This window comes from Martes martes (genome assembly GCF_963455335.1).
Source record: "Martes martes genome assembly, chromosome: 12".
In the NCBI taxonomy this organism is placed as follows: Eukaryota; Metazoa; Chordata; class Mammalia; order Carnivora; family Mustelidae; genus Martes; species Martes martes.
This window is the reverse complement of record NC_137900.1, coordinates 66,280,677-66,299,940: the sequence shown is the minus strand read 5'-3', so window position 1 is coordinate 66,299,940 and position 19,264 is coordinate 66,280,677. Positions and strand designations below refer to the sequence as shown.

The following is a 19,264-nucleotide window of genomic DNA, read 5'->3' as shown; positions in this document are numbered from 1 at the left end:
TATTTTTCAAGGTAAGTGGAACCCCCCAAAATATGGCCTAGATGTCTCTGTGACCGGGATGGTCAACTATTAATTGTTTGAGGGAGAAGGCAGAAGTCTGGAGGTGGTTTCCAACAGAGGGTAGTACCTGAGCAGTGTGTGCAGAAGGCTGGGGTGAAAGGGGGTGTCCTTACACCAGGATGTTCAAGGCAAAGTAGGCATCATTTAAAAGAACACAGACATTGCCATGTTTGTGGAACTCAGTAAATATTTGCTTTTAAAACTCACCTTTGTCTTCAGTTGCTTCATCTCAAAAGTAGGGGGAACCACTCTGATCTTATCAGGTATAGTAACATAATTTGATAGGGAAGACCAGAGAGAGTCTGTCTCACGGTCTCATTACAAGGGATCACTTTATCATTCAACCCTCATCAACAGGCCAAATATCAATAAACCAGTAAGACATTTTTCAGTATGTTCTTTCTCATTAAACAAAGTCAAAATTTTCACCTTAATACAGGTTAAGGGAAAACAAACAAAACACTTGGCACTGGGCTTAATGGAGGGCTCTAGCTTTACCAAAATAGAAACGGCTTAACTGTTTTGTTTTTCTTATTAATAAAATTAGAAAGACTTCATTAAATGTGAAAGAAAATAGGACCATTCATCTCAGAGAGATGTTTGATAAAAGGGAAAAATACTATATTGTACTCTCTGAAGTACATCATAATTCTAATGGGAGGTGATTTCCTTTTCCATTGTACTATCTATAAAAACGGTTTTGTAAGAATATAAGTACAAAGAAGGTTTCAAGATAAATAGATTATTATAGAAGAACATTTTAGCAGGACTCAGCCAACTGAGAAAAGGCAGTGAAAACCCTATTTTGTTATTGGTTATCCTCATTCTCTGACTGCTTAAAGAACCACTCAACTCAGCTCTCCCACTGAAGGTATGCAGCCTTGGGCAAGTTAATTGAACATTGCCATTTTTGGACTCCTATTTTATCTGTGAAATGGGAATGCTCCTATCAATCCAAAAGGTGTTTGTTCAAAAAAGGATGTATTTGTGAAACACCTAGTAACTGACTGAGGCAACAATAAGTGAGTAGGGTTGCATTGAATCATCAAATGGATCATCAAAATGGATCCCAAAGAATACTTCGTCATCATCTTTTGAAAGTGCTTCCAGTCTACATCTATCACTGAATATAATAAAACCTTTCTCTTTCCAAATATTGTCCAGTTACTTAATCAAACTGGCCTCTCTCATAATTGGTCCGAATTTCCTAAATGTGGTATTATGTAGTAGGTCAAGGTGTCTTGAAGCAGTTGGGGTTTAAGTTAGACATGACTATGGACTTCCTGAGGATTCATGATTGCCAAGACCCAGACTAATTGAGAGAAGCCTGAAGTTCTTGGAGGCTTTACCTCAGATTTTTGTTAGTGCTGAGTGGATTCAGTGGTATCCTGCCTGCTTCTAGTAGAGGAACTGATTCATTTACCTCCCAAGCTAATAGGCCTTGAGCCTGTGGGTTTGGTTTGCTGAAACTACTTTACTATACCTGTGCACTTAAGGTTTCCAGAGGGCTTTCTATCCTTGGGAAAGCCATGAGGGGTACTCCGCGGGGATCCTCGGGTTTGGGTTTGGAAGGAGATCCTTGTGTTCCTTTAAAGTTATGGACCACACACATGCCCTGCAGGTGGAGGGGACAAAAGACCAGGTCAGATTGCAGCCATAAATGTCTGGCCCTCTTGGAGGGTGGCAGGCCTTTCCCCTAGAATGTCTTTGCCACCGTGACTTTTTTTCCCTTCGAGCCAGTGGGTAGGGACCACACAAAGACCTTGGGCACAATCTAGGTGTTTGCTGAGCACCTCTAACAGCAGAAGAACCATCTGACCAATCACCACGAGGTCCGTGATAATCAATCTTCCCCATTGAGCCTGTTTCCCCACCTGTAAAATGGAAATAACAACACCTCTTTCATAGATTTGTAGTGATTAAAAGGCACAATGAATGTAAACTACCTCCTAATAACAGCTAACATTTACTGAGGGACGCTCCATGGCTGGCATTGTCCTGAGAATTTTCCCTTCCTGCATGTAACCCACTCAACGATCTTACAAGGGAGGTACTATTATCATCTCCAACTTAGGCAAGGAGGCATGGTGAAGTTAGATAACTTGTTCAAGGTCACAGAGAGATTTTAACTCCATAGCCCCTTGTTCATACCACCATACTCTCCTGCCTCTTCACAAGTGCCAAACTCAGAGCAAATAATCAGTGTGAGCAAGTCTTCACCTCCAGCCCAAGATGACCATCCTTAAATTATATGACTACTGTTTGCTTGAGATTAAATAATTCAGGGGCACATTTCCTCTGTTGCTTCCATTAAAACACTCTCCCTCTAAACTACTGCTCACTTTTCTTTATTTCCTACTGAGGCCCCCTTCATAACCGAGTCTGTCTTTACCATCTTCTCTGCTTCTTTCGCCCTCATAGAGTTTATCTGTCTCTTTCTGTGCTCTCTCTTCCCTTGTTCTGAATCTTTGTTTCTACATCCAGGATCCCTGAATCTTTTTTTAAAGGAAATTTTAGCTTTTTTAAAAAGATCTTATTTACTTATTTGAGAGAGAGACAGAGATAGCGAGAGAGAGCACAAGCAGGGAGAAGCAAGTTTCCTGGGAGTAGGGTGCCCAATGGGGGCTCAATCCCAGGACCTTGAGATCATGACCCGAGCCAAAGGCAGACACATAATCGACTGAGCCACCCACTCACCCAGTATCTTTGAATCTTTCCTGTCACTCTTCAAACCCGGCAGAACGTTTATGTAATTATTCTCTATTTGGCTTTCTTCCATCTCACTCTCCAGGTCTGATTAAACCACCTCCATTAAAGAAATGGGAGAAATGGGAGGTATAGGAGCTCTGGAGTTGGAAAGACCCAGGTGAGATTTATGGCTTTCTTGGTTGGGTGGCCATTGGGCAAGTTACTTATTTTTGAGCCTAACTTTCTTCATCTATAAAATGAGGATAAGAATACAGTTAGGCTTGTCCTAGGAGCACGTGACTTGGTGTATACAAAGGGTAGAACATGTAGTGATTGCTCACTTAATAGTCCCACCCCCTCCATTTCATTTTCACAGAAAATGCAAAACAAGAATGCATGTAGGCTGCAGGTATGCTCCCGTTCTCGGACTCTTCTTTCCTTGTCTCCTCTCCAAGTCTCCAGTTTGGAGAGCTTCCAGTCTCCTCTAAGACCCATTTCCAAGCTCAGTGTGAGTGCATGTGCAGTGTGTACGTGGGCACACACAGAAAATAGCGGGAGACTGTGGGGTCTCTCTCCTGCCAGAGCGACTCAGTAGCAGTTCTGGGTCTTACATAAAGACCGTTTGTGGAAAAAAAAAAAAAAAAAGTCTGATATGTTCCATCCACTGGGAAGCCAGTAACAGAGCAAACAGTAACTGAGCGGTAGGAAGCAGGGCTGCAAGTTACTCAGAAAAATCGAGTTTAATACCAAAGCAGAATTTGTATATGGATCCTTAGAAAATGCAAAGGATTTGCCAAATTTCATCCCATAAAACCTCATGCAGTAGCTTGGGACAGTGAGCACTGCTCTTTCTCTCTAGCTGGGAACGCTGGCTCCAGGATTGAGGGGCAGCAGAACTGTTTGGCTTTTGAGCCCAAGCCTTCATTTTTGAACTGCTTATCTGTCTTTGAAAACCATCTCTTCTCTTGAAGCCTCCCATACTCTTTCCTTCTTTTAAAGAGCAGTCATTGGAAAATACTCCTTAGGGGATATCAGCATCTGAGGACTGTCTCAGCACCGTTTTTCCTGCAGCTTCATACAGACCATTTGCACCGAAGTCCTCTGTCTTTTACTTTAGGAAGAAAGCTTGGATCCATTAAAAATAATTTTGAATTAAAATGGAGCTTCCTAAGCTCCCCTGGGAGATCGGTGTTCTGAGTAAATGTGAGCATTTTCTGTATCTCAGCAGGTAAAAAAGTTGGAAAACTCCGAGTTAGAGATGGGGAGAGGCATATGTTTATTTTGTGCATTAGGTAGCGCAAGGAGGAGGGATAGGACAAGAAAGAATTAGGTCCCAGGACTGTGAAATGCATCTATGTGGGATGCCAGTCTTTTTTTTTTTAAAGATTTTATTTATTTATTTGACAGACAGAGATCACAAGTAGGCAGAGTCTGGTCATATTCAACCCCGGTCATATTCAACAAGCTATCCCTAAAACACAAAAGCCATCACAGCCTTGATGTCCCTCCTCCCTTCCTGCCTACTCTGGTCCAAAGCCCCCATTAAGACTGGCATTGTGGGGCGCCTGGGTGGCTCAGTGGGTTAAAGCCTCTGCCTTCGGTTCAGGTCATGATCCCAGGGTCCTGGGATCGAGCCCCGCATCAGGCTCTCTGCTCAGCATGGAGCCTGCTTCCTCCCTCTCTGCCTGCTTCTCTGCCTACCTGTGATCTCTGTCAAATAAATAAATAAAATCTTTAAAAAAATTTATCAAATTGTACGCTTCTTGTGCCATTTATGATCGGCCTAGCATACTTCAATAAAATTGTAATAAGACAAAAACAATAAAAATTAACCTCTTCACTTCCAGTCCAACTCAGATGAAAAGATTTCCTAGCTGAGCAGGTGGCAAGGTCCCCATCTATTTGAGGAACTAAAATCATCAGAAATGTCAAGATATGGAGAAAACTGTATTACCCCAAACTCTTCTCCGGAAAGATTATTATATGTAGTTGAGAAGCCACCTAGAGTGGAAACAAGTTGCCCAAGAGCCACGTTTAGATGGTAATAGAAGTCTTTTAGAAAGTTTGGGTGTGGCTAGAGGAGGGTTTTCATACTGCTGAGTGGGATATATAAGTATGGACCAGAGTTGAACTTCTGGGGTGCCTGAGAAGGGGCTGTCTTGCTTCCACCCACGGTCTTTGTTTTCGTTCTTCCCTCAAGCAACACTTAGCCTCTGCTCTCAATACCTTCTGCGCAAATATTTAAAGAACAATGCTTTGAGGATGCCTGGATGGCTCAGTCGTTAAGCATCTGCCTTCAGCTCAGGTCATGATCCCAGGGTCCTGGGATGGAGCCCTGTGTGTTGGGTTCCCTGCTCCACGGGGAAGCCTGCTGTTCCCTCTCCCACTCCCCCTGTTTGTGTTCCCTCTCTTGCTATCTCTCTCTCTGTGTCATAAATAAATAAAATCTTCAACAACAACAACAAAAACACTGCTTTGAAGGTGCGCCAAATTACTAGTCTGCCAAGCCTCACTCCTCAGCCCAGGAGGGGTTGAAGGAAGTGAGACAAGCCATTGGCCCCTGGCATTCCTCTTCCTGACTGCCATGGGGAATATGCAATCAGATTCCTGGAAGAAAATGTACTTTAGAAGTCCTTTTTGTGGCAATAGGATGCATAATCCTTAGGGGAAAAAATGGCAATTTACGAGGCTGGGGCAGGAGGAACACGGACTTGCTCAGCGGTCTGGCTAATCCGACTTGCCGTGACCCTGGACAGAATTTCAGGGGAAACAGAAGGAGGGAAGCCCACCCACCAGAAACAGGGCTACAGCGGTGCCCAGGATGAAGCCGGCAATCACGTCGGAGCCGTGGTTCCGGTACTCGGAGACCCGATTGAGGCCCGTCAGGAAGGCGGAGCAGAGGGTCCCCAAGCACAGCACGGGTTTGGCCAGACGACTGCTCTTTGTCTTGATTGTGCTTGTGATGTACATCTGGAACAGGACGGAGATCTGTGAGTGCGAGGCAGCCTGCGCGGGGCGCAAACCCACGCACTCGTACACACACACACACACACACACACACACGCGCGCCGGCACGTGCAAACGGAGGCGAACGGGGCCGTGCCAAGTCGGGCGCACTGACTGCTTGAACATCCCATCAAGTCACTTAGGTTAGAATCTGGGTCGGAAACCAGTACAGCGAGAACCACACACAGCCACACATGCGTCGTGTTGCTCTGTGTTCTAGGGGCCGGTAAACAGAAATAGCGATGCAGGGACCCGCTGCAGAATAAAGATCAGCTTTAGAACAGGCATCTTTTATGCAACAAATTCAAGATTCACTTGGGGGGTATTAGGAAACCCGTATGGAATCTCAGAGACCAAATTAACCCTCTGTGAGAATGAATTTTATGGGAGAGAAGACCAGGTAGGCGAGTGGCCATACATTTCCCTTTTGGTGTCCCGCACAGTTCTACCTGATTCTTCGCACTCGTAGGAAAGAAATATGAAAGCATTGACGGAAATAGAACTTTCGGATGAATGCGTCACACAAACAGGTTTTAGCCGCGCTGGGAAATGGATTCTCACAGTCCTTGGAACAGCTGTGATTGGCTCTGTCCATGCATTTACTCTGGCGTGCTTTAAAATACTGAGCCTTTCTATGGGTCCCACGACATCCAAAAGGTTGGGAAGACCTGACCTGAGGAAAGGATGATGCAATTTATGATACCTGAGATGTAGACTGTTCTTGTCCATTGTGGGGAGTTGGGCAAGACTCTTCAAGTTTCAGAGGTTCGGTTCTTAAATGTGTGTCTCCTGGGCTAGAGCCTCTTCCAAAGAAGTCGTTAATCACCTTTGGTAATGGTTACAAGAAGCCACTAGAGGGCATTACTGATCCATCCCATAATTTCTTTAAAAATTTGACAAGTGAGTTTGCAATTCTGAGAAATAGTTTGCTAATACTCATAGTCTCTAGTGTATTTTTATGGCCTGAGCACAGACAAGTTCAAATAGATGCATTCTACAATATTACCATGGAAACTTAATTTCCTAAGTTCACCATTCACAACAGTGGTGTGAATACAGGCAGACAGGATCCTCTATTACTGGTGACAGATGTGCTATGGAAAACTGTGGTCCGATCAGCTACACAAATGAGAACACATCATGACACCATTCTGACCCTGTATAGCAGACGTTACTTAACATCTATACCAGATATGTTTAACTTGAGTATTTAATATTTTTGTGGGGTTTTTTAGGGATACCCTTTATAAATCCTTCCTGTAAGATTACAAACTATTAAGAGCATGGGCTTATGGTTAATATTCTTCACAGTATTAATTAGTACTTAGGACATCCTTGTTGAGTAATTTCTGAAAGCCCTTCACACATGGTAGGGGCTCAAAAAGAGTTCACACGGTTGGAATCTTATATCAGGGTTTATCTGATTATAGTCCATCTGTGAGCATGATTTGGATTGGATTATATCTGAATCCTCGAAAACAACTGCTACAGCAGCATCTCCTCTGAGTGAGCAGACTTCTTTTTAATCAAAAGAAATTTATATCTCATCTGATGAGACAATCGGTTATTATGAGTAACAGATTAATTTTTATAGTGGTGTTACACAAATTTCACACAGCAATGACTTGAGTTGGATCAATATACAGAAAAGGGTTCAAGAGTACATTGCTTCATATAAAATTTGGTTCTAGATAATTCAGTACAAACAGATATTTTGAAAGTGGAAGAATATGCTGACTGCCTGAGAGGATATTCTTTGTTTAAAAAATATGTGGCCTGCCAATCGATTGATCGATCAATCGATCGATCTATCATAAAGCAAAAAGGCTTACCAAGCTACAACTGATCTGTTTTGTAAGTTGAGGGTTCTCTGTTATCTACATGCATGTTTCCTTAATGAGCGGCAGCTGAAATAATTTTTATCGCATACTCATTCAAAGGTAGACCTAAAAGGAATAACTAGGAAAGCTAATTTTGGGTAATTCATCCTACAGATGTGATCCTGTGAGCTCGACACAAAGGAACCATTGTTTTAAAGAGAATATTCAGCAATTTATTTTAAACTGTGCTGAATAGTCCGGACATGTAGTCAGTCACCTTCTCTCCACCTTGAATTTGTGTCCAGGGATGTCAGAGACACTCTCCCATCAGAGGCGAGCTCTCAGCAGAGAGCACAGTTACTCTCCCTGGAGACTGTGGGAAACTGCTCCCCTGGGGGTAGGGTGAGTCTTGCTCAGAACCCCTGGGAAGAATGGATTATTTTAAGGGGGTCTTTCCTCTGCCCTCTCCTTCCCCTCCCTTTCATTGAGAATCACTAGACTAGTCACACCTGGAACTTAAGTTCAAGTAAGGAAAAAGTGTGTTTTTGGCCAATAGTTGCTCTTCCACAGGTAAAGGCATGGGATACCCAGCTTTTGAGCTGATCCCTTCTTTAATTCCATGCTCCTGGCTCTAAGGAAGCATAGGCCAGAGAAAGGGGAGATGAAGTCAACCCAAAATGGACACAGGTAAAGAGTAGGAAAATAAAAGGGACACCATTGTTTCTTCTTGTATTTTAAGATGTGAGACACATTTCAGGTTTTTTCTGTAATGAAAGCAAAAAATGTAAAGAGAATGTTACACCCTAGCGGGGGCAGTCGAACCCTGTATGATCTGTGGAGCAGTGAGAAGTGAACTTTTGGGCGTTGGGGCTCACGTGGTATTATCCATCTATTCTGGCCAGATAAAGAGGAAGAGTGTCAGGAGGAGCAGAGGGAAGCTGTGTTTTTCTCCCAGGTCTGCTGTACTACCCAAGCAGCCATGTGCTTGAAGGCCCACACCTGCAAATTTGTAGGCAGGTATGAGAAATGTGTGCTGCTCTGGGACCAATGAAAACTTTGGCAAAGAGTGTTGTTGTGGGCAAGTGGAAGAATCCTGGACATGGTGCCAAGAGCGTAGGTCCCAGCTCCAAACTGGGGGGCTCTCAGCTATTCTCTGGGCCTCAGTTTCTGCATCTGTAAAACGGGAATATCTGACTAAGAGATAATCAACACTGCCCAATTAATAGCCTCTGGCAGGTCAGTATATTACCCTGGGATGTTGGGGAGGGGGGTAGGGGCAACAGCGTGATGCCGTACAGGAGAAACATGCTGTCACGCGTTTCCTGTAACACTCTAACTGACAGAGATAAGAGAAAGAAGGTGAGGAGGGGAAGAGAGACTCCCATCCCAGCCAAACGCTCGTCTTGGTCTTGGGAGTGACAACGGGACTGCAGTACTCACCGTGGCATATAAGGCGGAGTAAATGCTCAGAGCAGCGTGTTTGGAGGGAAAGGATCTCCGAGCCTTTTCTATCACTTCCATGTCCCCAGTGCAAATGTTCCCATTGTTGATGAACTGGTGGTGTGCCCGGCAGTCTGCACTGGTGTAGTTCGGCTTGCACACTGTCAGGAAGTACGGTGTCAGGTGCCCTGTGACCACCTGCCCGGCGTTTACAAAAATGTCAGTAGCAAAAAGTCCGAAGGCAAATACCCCTACAAGAAGAGTGGAAATGATCAGGAATGATGACGTTGATACAGTTTTGTCCCCGAGAGAAGACGAAGCGGTGAGAGTCCACAACAACCCACCAAAGAGGACCTCACCGGAGTCAGACGGTCCCCTGATTTTGTCTTTGCAGGGACTGGTGCCTGCTTCCCCAACCATTATTTCCTCTAAACTGATGCAGACCTTCTGCTGTTCGCATGTTATCATTTTGTATAAGTAAGGCGGAAGCAACACTTTCAAATGGAAAGAACTAGAATTTTGGAGTCCTACAGATCTGCCTCCATCGAGCCCCAGCTTTGCTGATTCATTCACTGTGTGTTAACTATTTGCCTTCTCTGAACCTTGGGACCCTCAGTCACAACATGGTTGGGGGCAGTGATGCCTCACAAAGAAGTTGGAAAGATGACATGGGATAGGTCCAAAATGCCCACTACGGTGCCTGGTTTCAATAGCTACTCAACAGCAGTTAGTTCCCTTTTTTCCAACAGAAAACATATTCTCCCTGGTCCTGTTTGGAAATGCAAGTACTCCGAAGGGATATCTAAGAAATCAACGGCAGCTGAGAGTGCATGGGGTTGTGCGGGAGTTAACCCTAAAAGAGAGAAAAAAGGTCATTCCAGAAACCTTGATTGAACTGGATGTTTCACTTGATGTTGGGCAGAGAAAATGAGAAGGGATGAGTGTTAAAGAGGAGCGTTGCTGACTGCTGCTGTAACAGCCTTCCACAAACTGAGCTGCTGAGAAAAACACAAGTGTATCCTCTTACAGTTCTAGAGGTCTGAAGTCCAAAATAGGTTTCACTGGGGTAGAATCAAAGTGTTAGCAGCTGTGTTCCTTCCGGAAGCTCGATGGTAGAATTCATACTTTGCCTTTTCTAGCTCTAAGCTGCCTTCATTCCTTGTCTTTGACCCCTTCCAGCAATCATACCATCATGACCTTTGCTTCTATTGTCACACTTCCTCCTTTGACTCGGATTCTCCTGCCTCCCTCTTAAAAGGACGCTTAGATTACATTGGGTCCACTCGACTAATTCAGGATAATCTCATCTCAAGATCCTGAATTTAGTCACACCTGTAAATTCCCTCTTGTCATATAAGGTATCAAATTTACACAGTTTCTAGGGATCAGGATACAGCCATCTGGGGAGAGGAGGGCATGGTTCTTCCTGCCACACTGACTTTGCTGTTTGGCCGAGAATCCTGTGGGTAGGCTATCTTTCCTATCTTTTCTGGATTTTATCTGTCCTCTGGCAAATTCCACAGGGTTAGTCCCAATAAGATTGAACATGATAAAGCAGAATTCCTTACTGGAAGCTTCACTGTGAACTCTTTCAAAGCCTATACAGTACAGCGATAGCTTCTCGGTGGACTATTGTCTGTTCAATACACCAAGAGGTGCTGCAGTGCCGAGCTACATACAAGTTGTTGGAAGGGATAAAGATTTCTGAAACACGGCTCAATTATGGGAGAAGAGGCGGTGTGAACCCTTGTAAATGTCAAGGATCTGCTATAGTTTCAGTTAAATGTCTACCCAACTTGGATTCCCATACAATGTCCTCGATCTGCAAATTGTGCTGATATAAGCACCCAAAAGTTAATCCATTATAGCAGAAATGAAAGCAAGTTTGGCTGAAACCTTCATCCGGTTTTCATTTTGATCTGTATTGATTACTGTAATTTTCCTTTTTGTGGCTCTGCCAGGATGTGCTTTATCACAACGAGAACTGGCTCTTTTAATAGCTTTGGCCGGCTCACTCTCAGAAGGTCTGACCTCTGACAGTAGGCAATCATTGATCATTCGTGGCAATTTTCACCCCCAGGTTCTGGAAGTCTGAATGGTTAGACATTTTTTTTTTTTTTTAACACCTTCAAGCGAGATTCTTAAAGACCAGGTCTCCCTGGCTTTTTCAAGGGGGCAATAAGTCTGTCTTGGCATACTTTTCCAGGAAAGTAGGGTAATTTATGATTTGAAAAAGGGAAAGTGCCAGCACTTTCCTCTGGCATTTTATTTGTCAGAAGTGCTTCCCATCAGGGCAGGTTTGATCTTTCCGAGATGGGATTTCCAGGCTCCTCAGCTTGGTGTCTGAGATGTCTCGTGGCGGTGCTGCCGTGGGCAGCTCTGCTCTTTATTGTTCCAGGATATTTTTGCAGAAAGTGGGCCTTCCCCTCTTCCTCTCTGCTTCCTTAGGTTCACCTCTGCTTTTCCTGATGACTTAACAAGCGTCTGCTTTCCAAACAGTTCATTCTGGTGCATTTGATCTAGCTTCAGAAGGGCGCTGTGGCAGCCCCGGGGAATCCACCTGCCTGACATGGGCTGCCACAACAAAGGGCGGTGGACCCCACAGCAGCGAATCACAGAGAATGTCGGATCCTACAGGGCTTTTGTGAGACACTCCAGCCATCGCTCTGAACCCTGAGCTCCTTGTGTGTCTTTCCCCAGCCTCAGAAGCTCGCAATAGCTACTTTTGTCCTTAGGGTCAGGTGGAACACCATTTATGGTCTCCTGTATTGCAACGTATGATTTGAAGGAGGTGTTTTTAACATGTCTATAGAACCTACCTTGGGGTCAAAGATTCTTTCAGTAAGGTCATATTTTTGAAATTTTAACAGATACCGCTTTTCATTCCTCTAACGCCCCCTGGTGGGTTCTATTTATCTTCTGAATCTGCTCCCAATAGTACTCCTTGCTTGGGGGAAGCTGATCACATTTATGAATGGATTAACCGCCAACAAAATAGTCTAAAAGTAAAGCGCTTTTGATTTGCCAGAGCTCCGTGCTTGGGACGCATGTCGACATCGTTGCTTTGTTTGGAATTCCAAAAAGGCTTGGATCGGAAGACTAAGAGCCATGGTCTGACCACTGAGTTTCTAAAATCAAACCTAACGTAGGGGAGGATGTGGCTGGGGAGGACACACAAGGAGGAGCCAGAACCCTGGTGGAGGGCGTGAAGAGGCGTTCCCACACACTCTGCCTCACACTGGCTGTCAAACCCAGGGGCAGGGCAACAGAAACCTCCAGGATGATTTTTGGAAATCTAGTTGAAGCACGTTCCATCCCATCTCAGGGTAGAGCTCAGGAGCCCTGCAGCTTTTTGGAGAAGCTTCACAACCAGCATGGTATCAGAATGGTGTGCCTCTATTAGCAAGGGCAGAGGGAGGGGCAAACTGGTAGAGCCCAAGGGACGCCTCACAAGGCTCAGACATCCTGGTGTGGCATGGGGTAAGCGCTTGTAAACTGCCCCACTCTAAGGAATGACGGGCATTAGAATGCTGAGAGGACAGGAGGCTAGAAGGGCCTGGAATTAGGACAAAGAAATCGATGATGATGTTATTTGTCCTTGTCAGAATGACACAGATCAGCCAAGGGAACCTGAGCATGCTTCTTCTTTGTGGCCTAAAAAGGACACCTGTCAGGCACGAAGAAGGAGGAAGGATGAAGAGAAAGGAAGACAAAGGTATTAAAAGTCCTGATTTTTTTCCCGCAGGATTCCATATGGGTTCGTCTGATCTCAGTCTGTCTCAGGACAAGTTAGGATCTTTGATTGCTAACAATTTAGGGCGTGGAGGTGAAACTCCGAGATCTGGTCCGTGCTATGGAATCGGTGCAGGAAACTACCCTTTTACTCAAATGTGAACGTAGCAGGAGCAGTGACATAACCAGGAAACGTGCATAAGGAGAACTAGCAAAGCCACGCATAACTGGCATGCTAGAAAAAGATACTAGGACTCAGAGCAGAATACCTTTAGGTCTTCCAAAAAAAAAAAAAAAAAAACTGGTCAAAGTACATAACCAGACTTCCTGGTGCCAAGGAGGATGTTACTGCTTTCCACACAGGTGACTCCTTATTAGGAAGCCTAGCCCCAGAGAGTAGGGTGGTAATGGATGAGGGGGCATTGGTGAGGTGAGGGAAGGACTAAATTCCTTTTAGCTACAAAGGTCCTGTGACCTGAAGGGGAACCTCTAAATTGAAGGCCAACTGTTCTATATTAAATTATAAATGTGTAATTTCCAGTTTAAAATGGCGCCTTGCTTGATTGCCCCTGGTAGAGCAGCTCTCAATGATCCACTGAAGTATACATGACACCTGTGAAAAAAGAGGGAAACTCCCAGAGCCAACCCGAAGGCAGAGTCAGGAAGGCATTTCCATTATCAGTAAGAGACATGGAGTGCATTCTCTCTCTCTCTCTCTCTCTCTCTCTCTCTCTCTCTCTCTCACACACACACACACACACACACACACACGCACGGACTTTTACTTCAGGAAACCTCAAACTTCTCCTTAGAAGACAGAGATAAGGGGAGAAAACCAAGGACGAAATTTCGTTTCTCTCCTACCATCTGGCCCCTGACTCAGAGGTTCGGGATTGAGATTCCTCAGAAAATATGGCCATGGTCACCCTACTGGATGAGTTCTGCTCTTTGAATTTGCCTGGAACCGTCTTCTCTCCTTCTTCAGTCTTCTCAGCGTATTCAGAGACACACTCCTGGGCAAGAACTAGGTGGGAGGCGGCAGAGGCACAGGCAGCGGACTCTTCTGGGAACAGACCCACAGACTCTAGAGCCGAGCGCCTGCTGGGCCCTGCAGTTGTGTGTGCTCTTCATATTTAAGGCAGTGGGGGTGCGAGGAGCGGAGGAGCTCCGGCAGAAAGCCTGCTGACTGGGGACCAGCTCGCGCCGTGCACACCAGCCTGCTCTCCAGCTGTAGCTCTGAAGAGCAGGCCAAGAGCGAGCCACACTTGCGTCTGCGGATCAATACTGTGAGTGGGTTTCCCTGGCTTGAGTGGACAGGGTGAAAAAAACAATCACGTATCACATGGGGTTTTGGAAAAAAATTCCTGTATTAGACTAGTATGATACTGTTTTACTTTTTCCTACCCGTTGTCCCAGTGAGAATTTTACATGTGTGTGATTTTCTAGTGATGGCCAACCCTCCCATTGGAACTGCAGAATATACAAGCCCTCTAAGAGCACTGAGAACATCTGTTTTAACGTTGCATCCTAAGCACCTAATATCAAATGTGACGGAGTAAACATTTAATATTTATTTGTGAATCAATTAATGGACTGCTAAAGAAACATCAGAACAAGAACAGGGGAAGAGGATGAAAAAGCATAGGAACATGTCCAGACTTTCTAGCTCAGGTAGGTGTCTTACATCCCTGATTTTATTGAACGTAGGGTTGACGTCTAACAATTTAGTATGTAAATCGTAGGGACTTTGTCTCTCTTTTTTTTTTTTTTTTAAGATTTTATTTATTTATTTGACAGAAAAAGATCACAAGTAGGCAGGGAGACAGGCAGGGAGAAAGGAGGAAGCAGGCTCTCCGCAGAGCAGAGAGCCCGATGCGGGGCTCGATCCCAGAACCCTGGAATCATGACCTGAGCTGAAGGCAGAGGCTTTAAACCCACTGAGCCACCCAGGTGCCCCCTGTGTCTCTTTTTTATAAACTTCCCAAAAATTCAGCATAGGCACTCAGGGAATAAAGAGGATAATTGGAAACTGGGACTTTCTAAGTGTCTCTTGAGTCAGGAAAACTTGTAAATCATCCTTTGGAAATTAAGGGTGTCTCCATTTTCAGTGCAGCAAGAGTGAAAAAAAGAACCTTAAATTGGAATCTGGGGATCCCTGCTGTATCCAACAGGAGAGACTTCCTACCGAGGAGACCTGTGAAGCACAAGGAGTCTGGAAATCACGATCAGCTTGGGGACAATTTTATACTTAGACATCTTCGAGAGAAATGTCTCCATTTCTGATCCTGAGAACTTGCAATGGTGGTCAATTTAAATATGAACACAGGGGTACATGAAATCATGACTCCTGCCTATTTTCATGTAGAAAAACTAACATCTAGAACTTTCAAAAAGAAAAGGATATTGAAAAAGACACAAAAACGACTTATCTGGGTTAGGTTGGTAACAGTATCTCTGAAGAGGGGGAGGGAACCCCATTTCTCCCTCACACACGTTCTCAGCTTCTTATCAAACATTTCTAAGAGAGGGCTGCTCTTTTGTCTATGTGGAGGAAAACGATGCACTGAGAGAGAGGACTGAAGAACCACTGTGCAGTGTGACATTGAGAATGCTTGAACATTTTCTTGTGTTCAAAATTTAACCAGCTTTGTGAATCTTTTGCCTTAGCTTTCCTACTATGATGTTCAAGAAACAGGGAATACATCGGTTCCTAGCCTTCGTTTTAGTGGGAAAATGGGTATTCCACACAAGCAAGTACAAATATGGGGCTTCACCAGTGCCATATTCCACAGTGGAAGGGGAACACCTAAGGAACTCTTACGTTCCGTTTCCTCAATGGATATCTCAACAGGGATATCTTCCTTAGCCCTCCTTTCCGAGGACAATTCCTCAGGGTTTTTCTCTTTCAAATGTCTGACTTCTCTCTTACTCCTGCTGGTCTTAAATATTTGCTCCTCAGTTCCCCTAGACAGTGTGGCTCCAAAGCCTGGTTGACAGAGACAAAGATACTAAAAGTTTGCCAGAGGCTGTGAAATTTTTTTTCTTTTTAAAGAGTTCATGGATTGAATGATTGATTTAGAGTGTGCATGTGCGGGGGGCGGGGAGCCAAGGCAGAGGGAAAGGATAATCTTTTTTTTTTTTTTTTAAAGATTTTATTTATTTATTTGACAGAGATCACAAGTAGGCAGAGAGAGAGAGAGAGAGGAAGGGAAGCAGGCTCCCTGCCGAGCAGAGAGCCAGATGCGGGGCTCGATCCCAGGACCCTGGGACCATGACCTGAGCCGAAGGCAGAGGCTTTAACCCACCGAGCCACCCAGGCGCCCAGGGAAAGAAGAATCTTAAGCAGACTCCATGCTGAGCATAGAGCCCTATGTGGGACTTGGTTTCAGAACTCCGAGAACACGACCTGAGCTGAAATCCGGAGTCCTACGCTGAACTGACTGAGCCACCCAGGCACGTTGGCAGTGGAATAGTACAATAAAATGGAGAAAGTAGATGCAAATAATTCTAGGAAGCATGCCCTAGATACAAACTAAGTGTGGAAAGGGAAGATTTTAGATTCCTTACCTACCAAAGAATGTTAACAACGGGCATATCAAATTCTGGAGGGCTTCCAAGTAACAGCCCTGGAATTCCGCCCTTTCTGATCATGTTCCTAAATTTCTAAAGCAAAGCTGATGATCTGAATCCTCTCCATTGCTAGCACCGACCAGCACCACCTCCTGTTAGTGACTGACAGATACTGACCTAGTGTCTCTGCCTGATGCATTTTCTAGTCACAGTTATTATGTTCGAATGTAATAATTTAAATTATTTCCAAAACACTACTTCTTTCTTTATTGAGGTATAACTGACATATTTCAGGTGCGTAATATAACAGTTCGGTATTTGTGGATAGTGTAAATTTAATTTTTCACATAAAACTTTTGAAAGCACCGTTTATCAACTGTTGGGAGTCATTGCCAATATTCAGACAGTATTCTTGCATCTCACTGTGCCTAATTTTGTGATGTATGTAATATCTTCATAGCGAAAGTATTCATATAATGTTTTAAGCAAACGTGTGAAGTCTACTTATTTTCTTAAATCTTTAAAACTGAGGGTGATCCTGCTCCCAGGGGACACTTTGTAGTGTTTAGAGACAATTTTGATTGTCACTAGTGGGACAGGGGTGCTACCGATGACACCTGGTGTACAGAGGCCGGGATGCTACCGAGCACCCTATAATACATAGGACAGTCCCTACCCCTATGTGGAAAAGAATGATTTGGCCTAACAAGTCAATAATGCTGAGTTTGGGAAACTGCTTTACAGCAAAGACATTCCCTGAAATGCCATGAATTTGCTTTAGCTCTTCTGCAAAGTGTTGAGAAAGTGGCCATCTACTTGTTCCTTTTATTAGAGTCCAGTCTTTCAAAAACTGGTGCAGGGAGAGCCCTCAGGGAAGATCACTAGAGTCTCATATGACTAAATAACTCTCCTCTTGATAATGAGAGTAACCTACAGAGTTCTGGATCAGGAGGCTTGTTCCGGTCTGGAATGTTCTCATTCATGGAGGATGACACTCAAAGAAGAACAGATTTGTTCTGTGCACTGGGCAAAGCAACCACAGGCAGCCTCATCACAACTTCCGGAGACCTGAGCAGAGGTCTGGCTGTGCCTTTTAGTCATTCAAGTCTCCCAGCTCCAGCATCCCCCCACCCCTCCAAACGTCCCAGGCATCTTTGCTCCCTAGAAGGAAGCACCAAACATGTCAGTCTCAAAGTCTGGTGGCTTGGCTGCTTATGAAGCTTTGTCCTCCTGATGTATACCCTGGAGCTTCAACTCTGGTTTCTATCGCTGAATTCCAGAAATATCTCCATCTGCTTATAGGCTCATGCCTTGCCTTGCCTTTGGCATTTTTCTGTCCAGATGATGAAAGTTGGGTGCCTGGGCATTGCAAGTGTTTTTTTTAGAAAAAAAGAAAAATGGAACCTTAACTTTTTTCACTTGGTACAAGGGGCACCCACTTTCCTGGAATGGTCACTGTCCTGCTAGGAAGTCACTGCCAACTCTAGACAATTCTCCTTGTAGGACAGCCTCTCCCTCCCCACTTAAAATTGCATATCTGCCCCTACAAACTGCCCATTTCTATGTTATTTTTCCACATAACACTTATCTTCTAATGAACACTATAATTTACTTATTTATTTTGTTTAACGCTTGGCTTCCCCTACTGGAATAAAAACTCAGTGAGGGCAAATAAATCTCTCTTTGGTTCACTAATATGTCCTCAACAACTTAATCAGTGCTTACCATATGGTAGATGCCCACCTAAATCATTTGTTGAAGGTTGAATGAATATGATCAGTCCTCCGATTTATAAATATAAATTATGTAATATATATATAATTGTATAATCGGTATAAATACTGAATGTACATAGAAATGGACTTACTGAATCCAGTTAAGTCTCTTTTTAGATAAAGTACATTTAAGTGACTTTCAAAATTGAGAAGGATTTTCTAGTTCTCAAAAAAGGCTGACATTAAGCTTGTCTCAGGGTACCAATTCTTATGACCATAAAACACTGTGACCTTTGAAGCTGCATTTAAAATATTCATGCTCCATTTAGATCACACTTAATTTATGGCAATTAATTAGAGTTACATGAATTAACTGTTTACCATGGTACTTTCTATTCTGTCCAGTTCTACCTAATCCTCAGACCTGACCTAAATGGCATAAGACTCGCTTGGTATTTAATTAAATTTTTATTATAAGTAATAATGGAACAACTATGCGATCCTAAATGGAAAACCTGTAATAAATAGCTTCTGGGTGACAGGCTATTCTAGTTGCAAATAGACAATCTGATCCTGATGTATTTGGGTGAATTTTTCCCTTTAACCCAAAAGAAATTAGTTATTCAAGAAGGGAAAGTTAATTTAGTTTTCCTTCTATATGGCAAACAACCTCAAAACCCTCATCACATTCTAATGCTTTTTATTCATTACTTTTTAATTTTAAACCAAAAATTTACTACTTAAATATTTACAAGGCTGTTTACTCAAGTATATTAGTAATAAATGTAACTAAACTTCTCTTCGTTAATTTTTTGGAAAATGTGACTTCCTTATTTTGTCTTTGCTGCTGCAAAAAGAATGCAAGGGTTTATCTCTTTTGAGAACTTAGATCTATGTGTTTTTGTTGTTCAGTTTAGTGCAACACCAAAAGAGATAGTATAAGAAGGGAAAGGAATGCAGAGGAAAATGTTGAGGAGATGGAGAAGTCCAAGTCCGTGTTACTAATTCGACTGCCTTTGTTTTTATAAAATGTTGGTGAAATGTGTTAGTTCAGTCAATTCTTTTCCTCCCTTCCCACATCATGGAAACACAACTTTGAGAAATTAAACCATTCAGAGGTGGGTACAACCTACATCCGGGAGGCTGGGCATCTTTCTTATAACGACCACTTTGGGAAAACCAATTTATTATTGGATCTGTGAATCACAGCAATTCCATCCTCTCTGTCAAGGT

At 43.7% G+C, this 19,264-nt stretch overlaps 1 protein-coding gene across 1 annotated transcript in view; it reads right to left on the bottom strand.

Annotated features, from left to right (window-relative positions):
- Positions 1–19,264, bottom strand: part of PLPPR1 (phospholipid phosphatase related 1) — a gene marked incomplete at both ends in the record, with an annotated part of 107,763 nt that overhangs the window by 3,329 nt on the left and 85,170 nt on the right. The window contains 3 exons of the mRNA XM_080820001.1: positions 1,544–1,675; positions 5,542–5,718; positions 9,015–9,265. Of these exons, the coding sequence (XP_080676127.1) occupies positions 1,544–1,675; positions 5,542–5,718; positions 9,015–9,265 (560 nt within the window). The remainder of the gene's footprint in view (positions 1–1,543; positions 1,676–5,541; positions 5,719–9,014; positions 9,266–19,264) is intronic.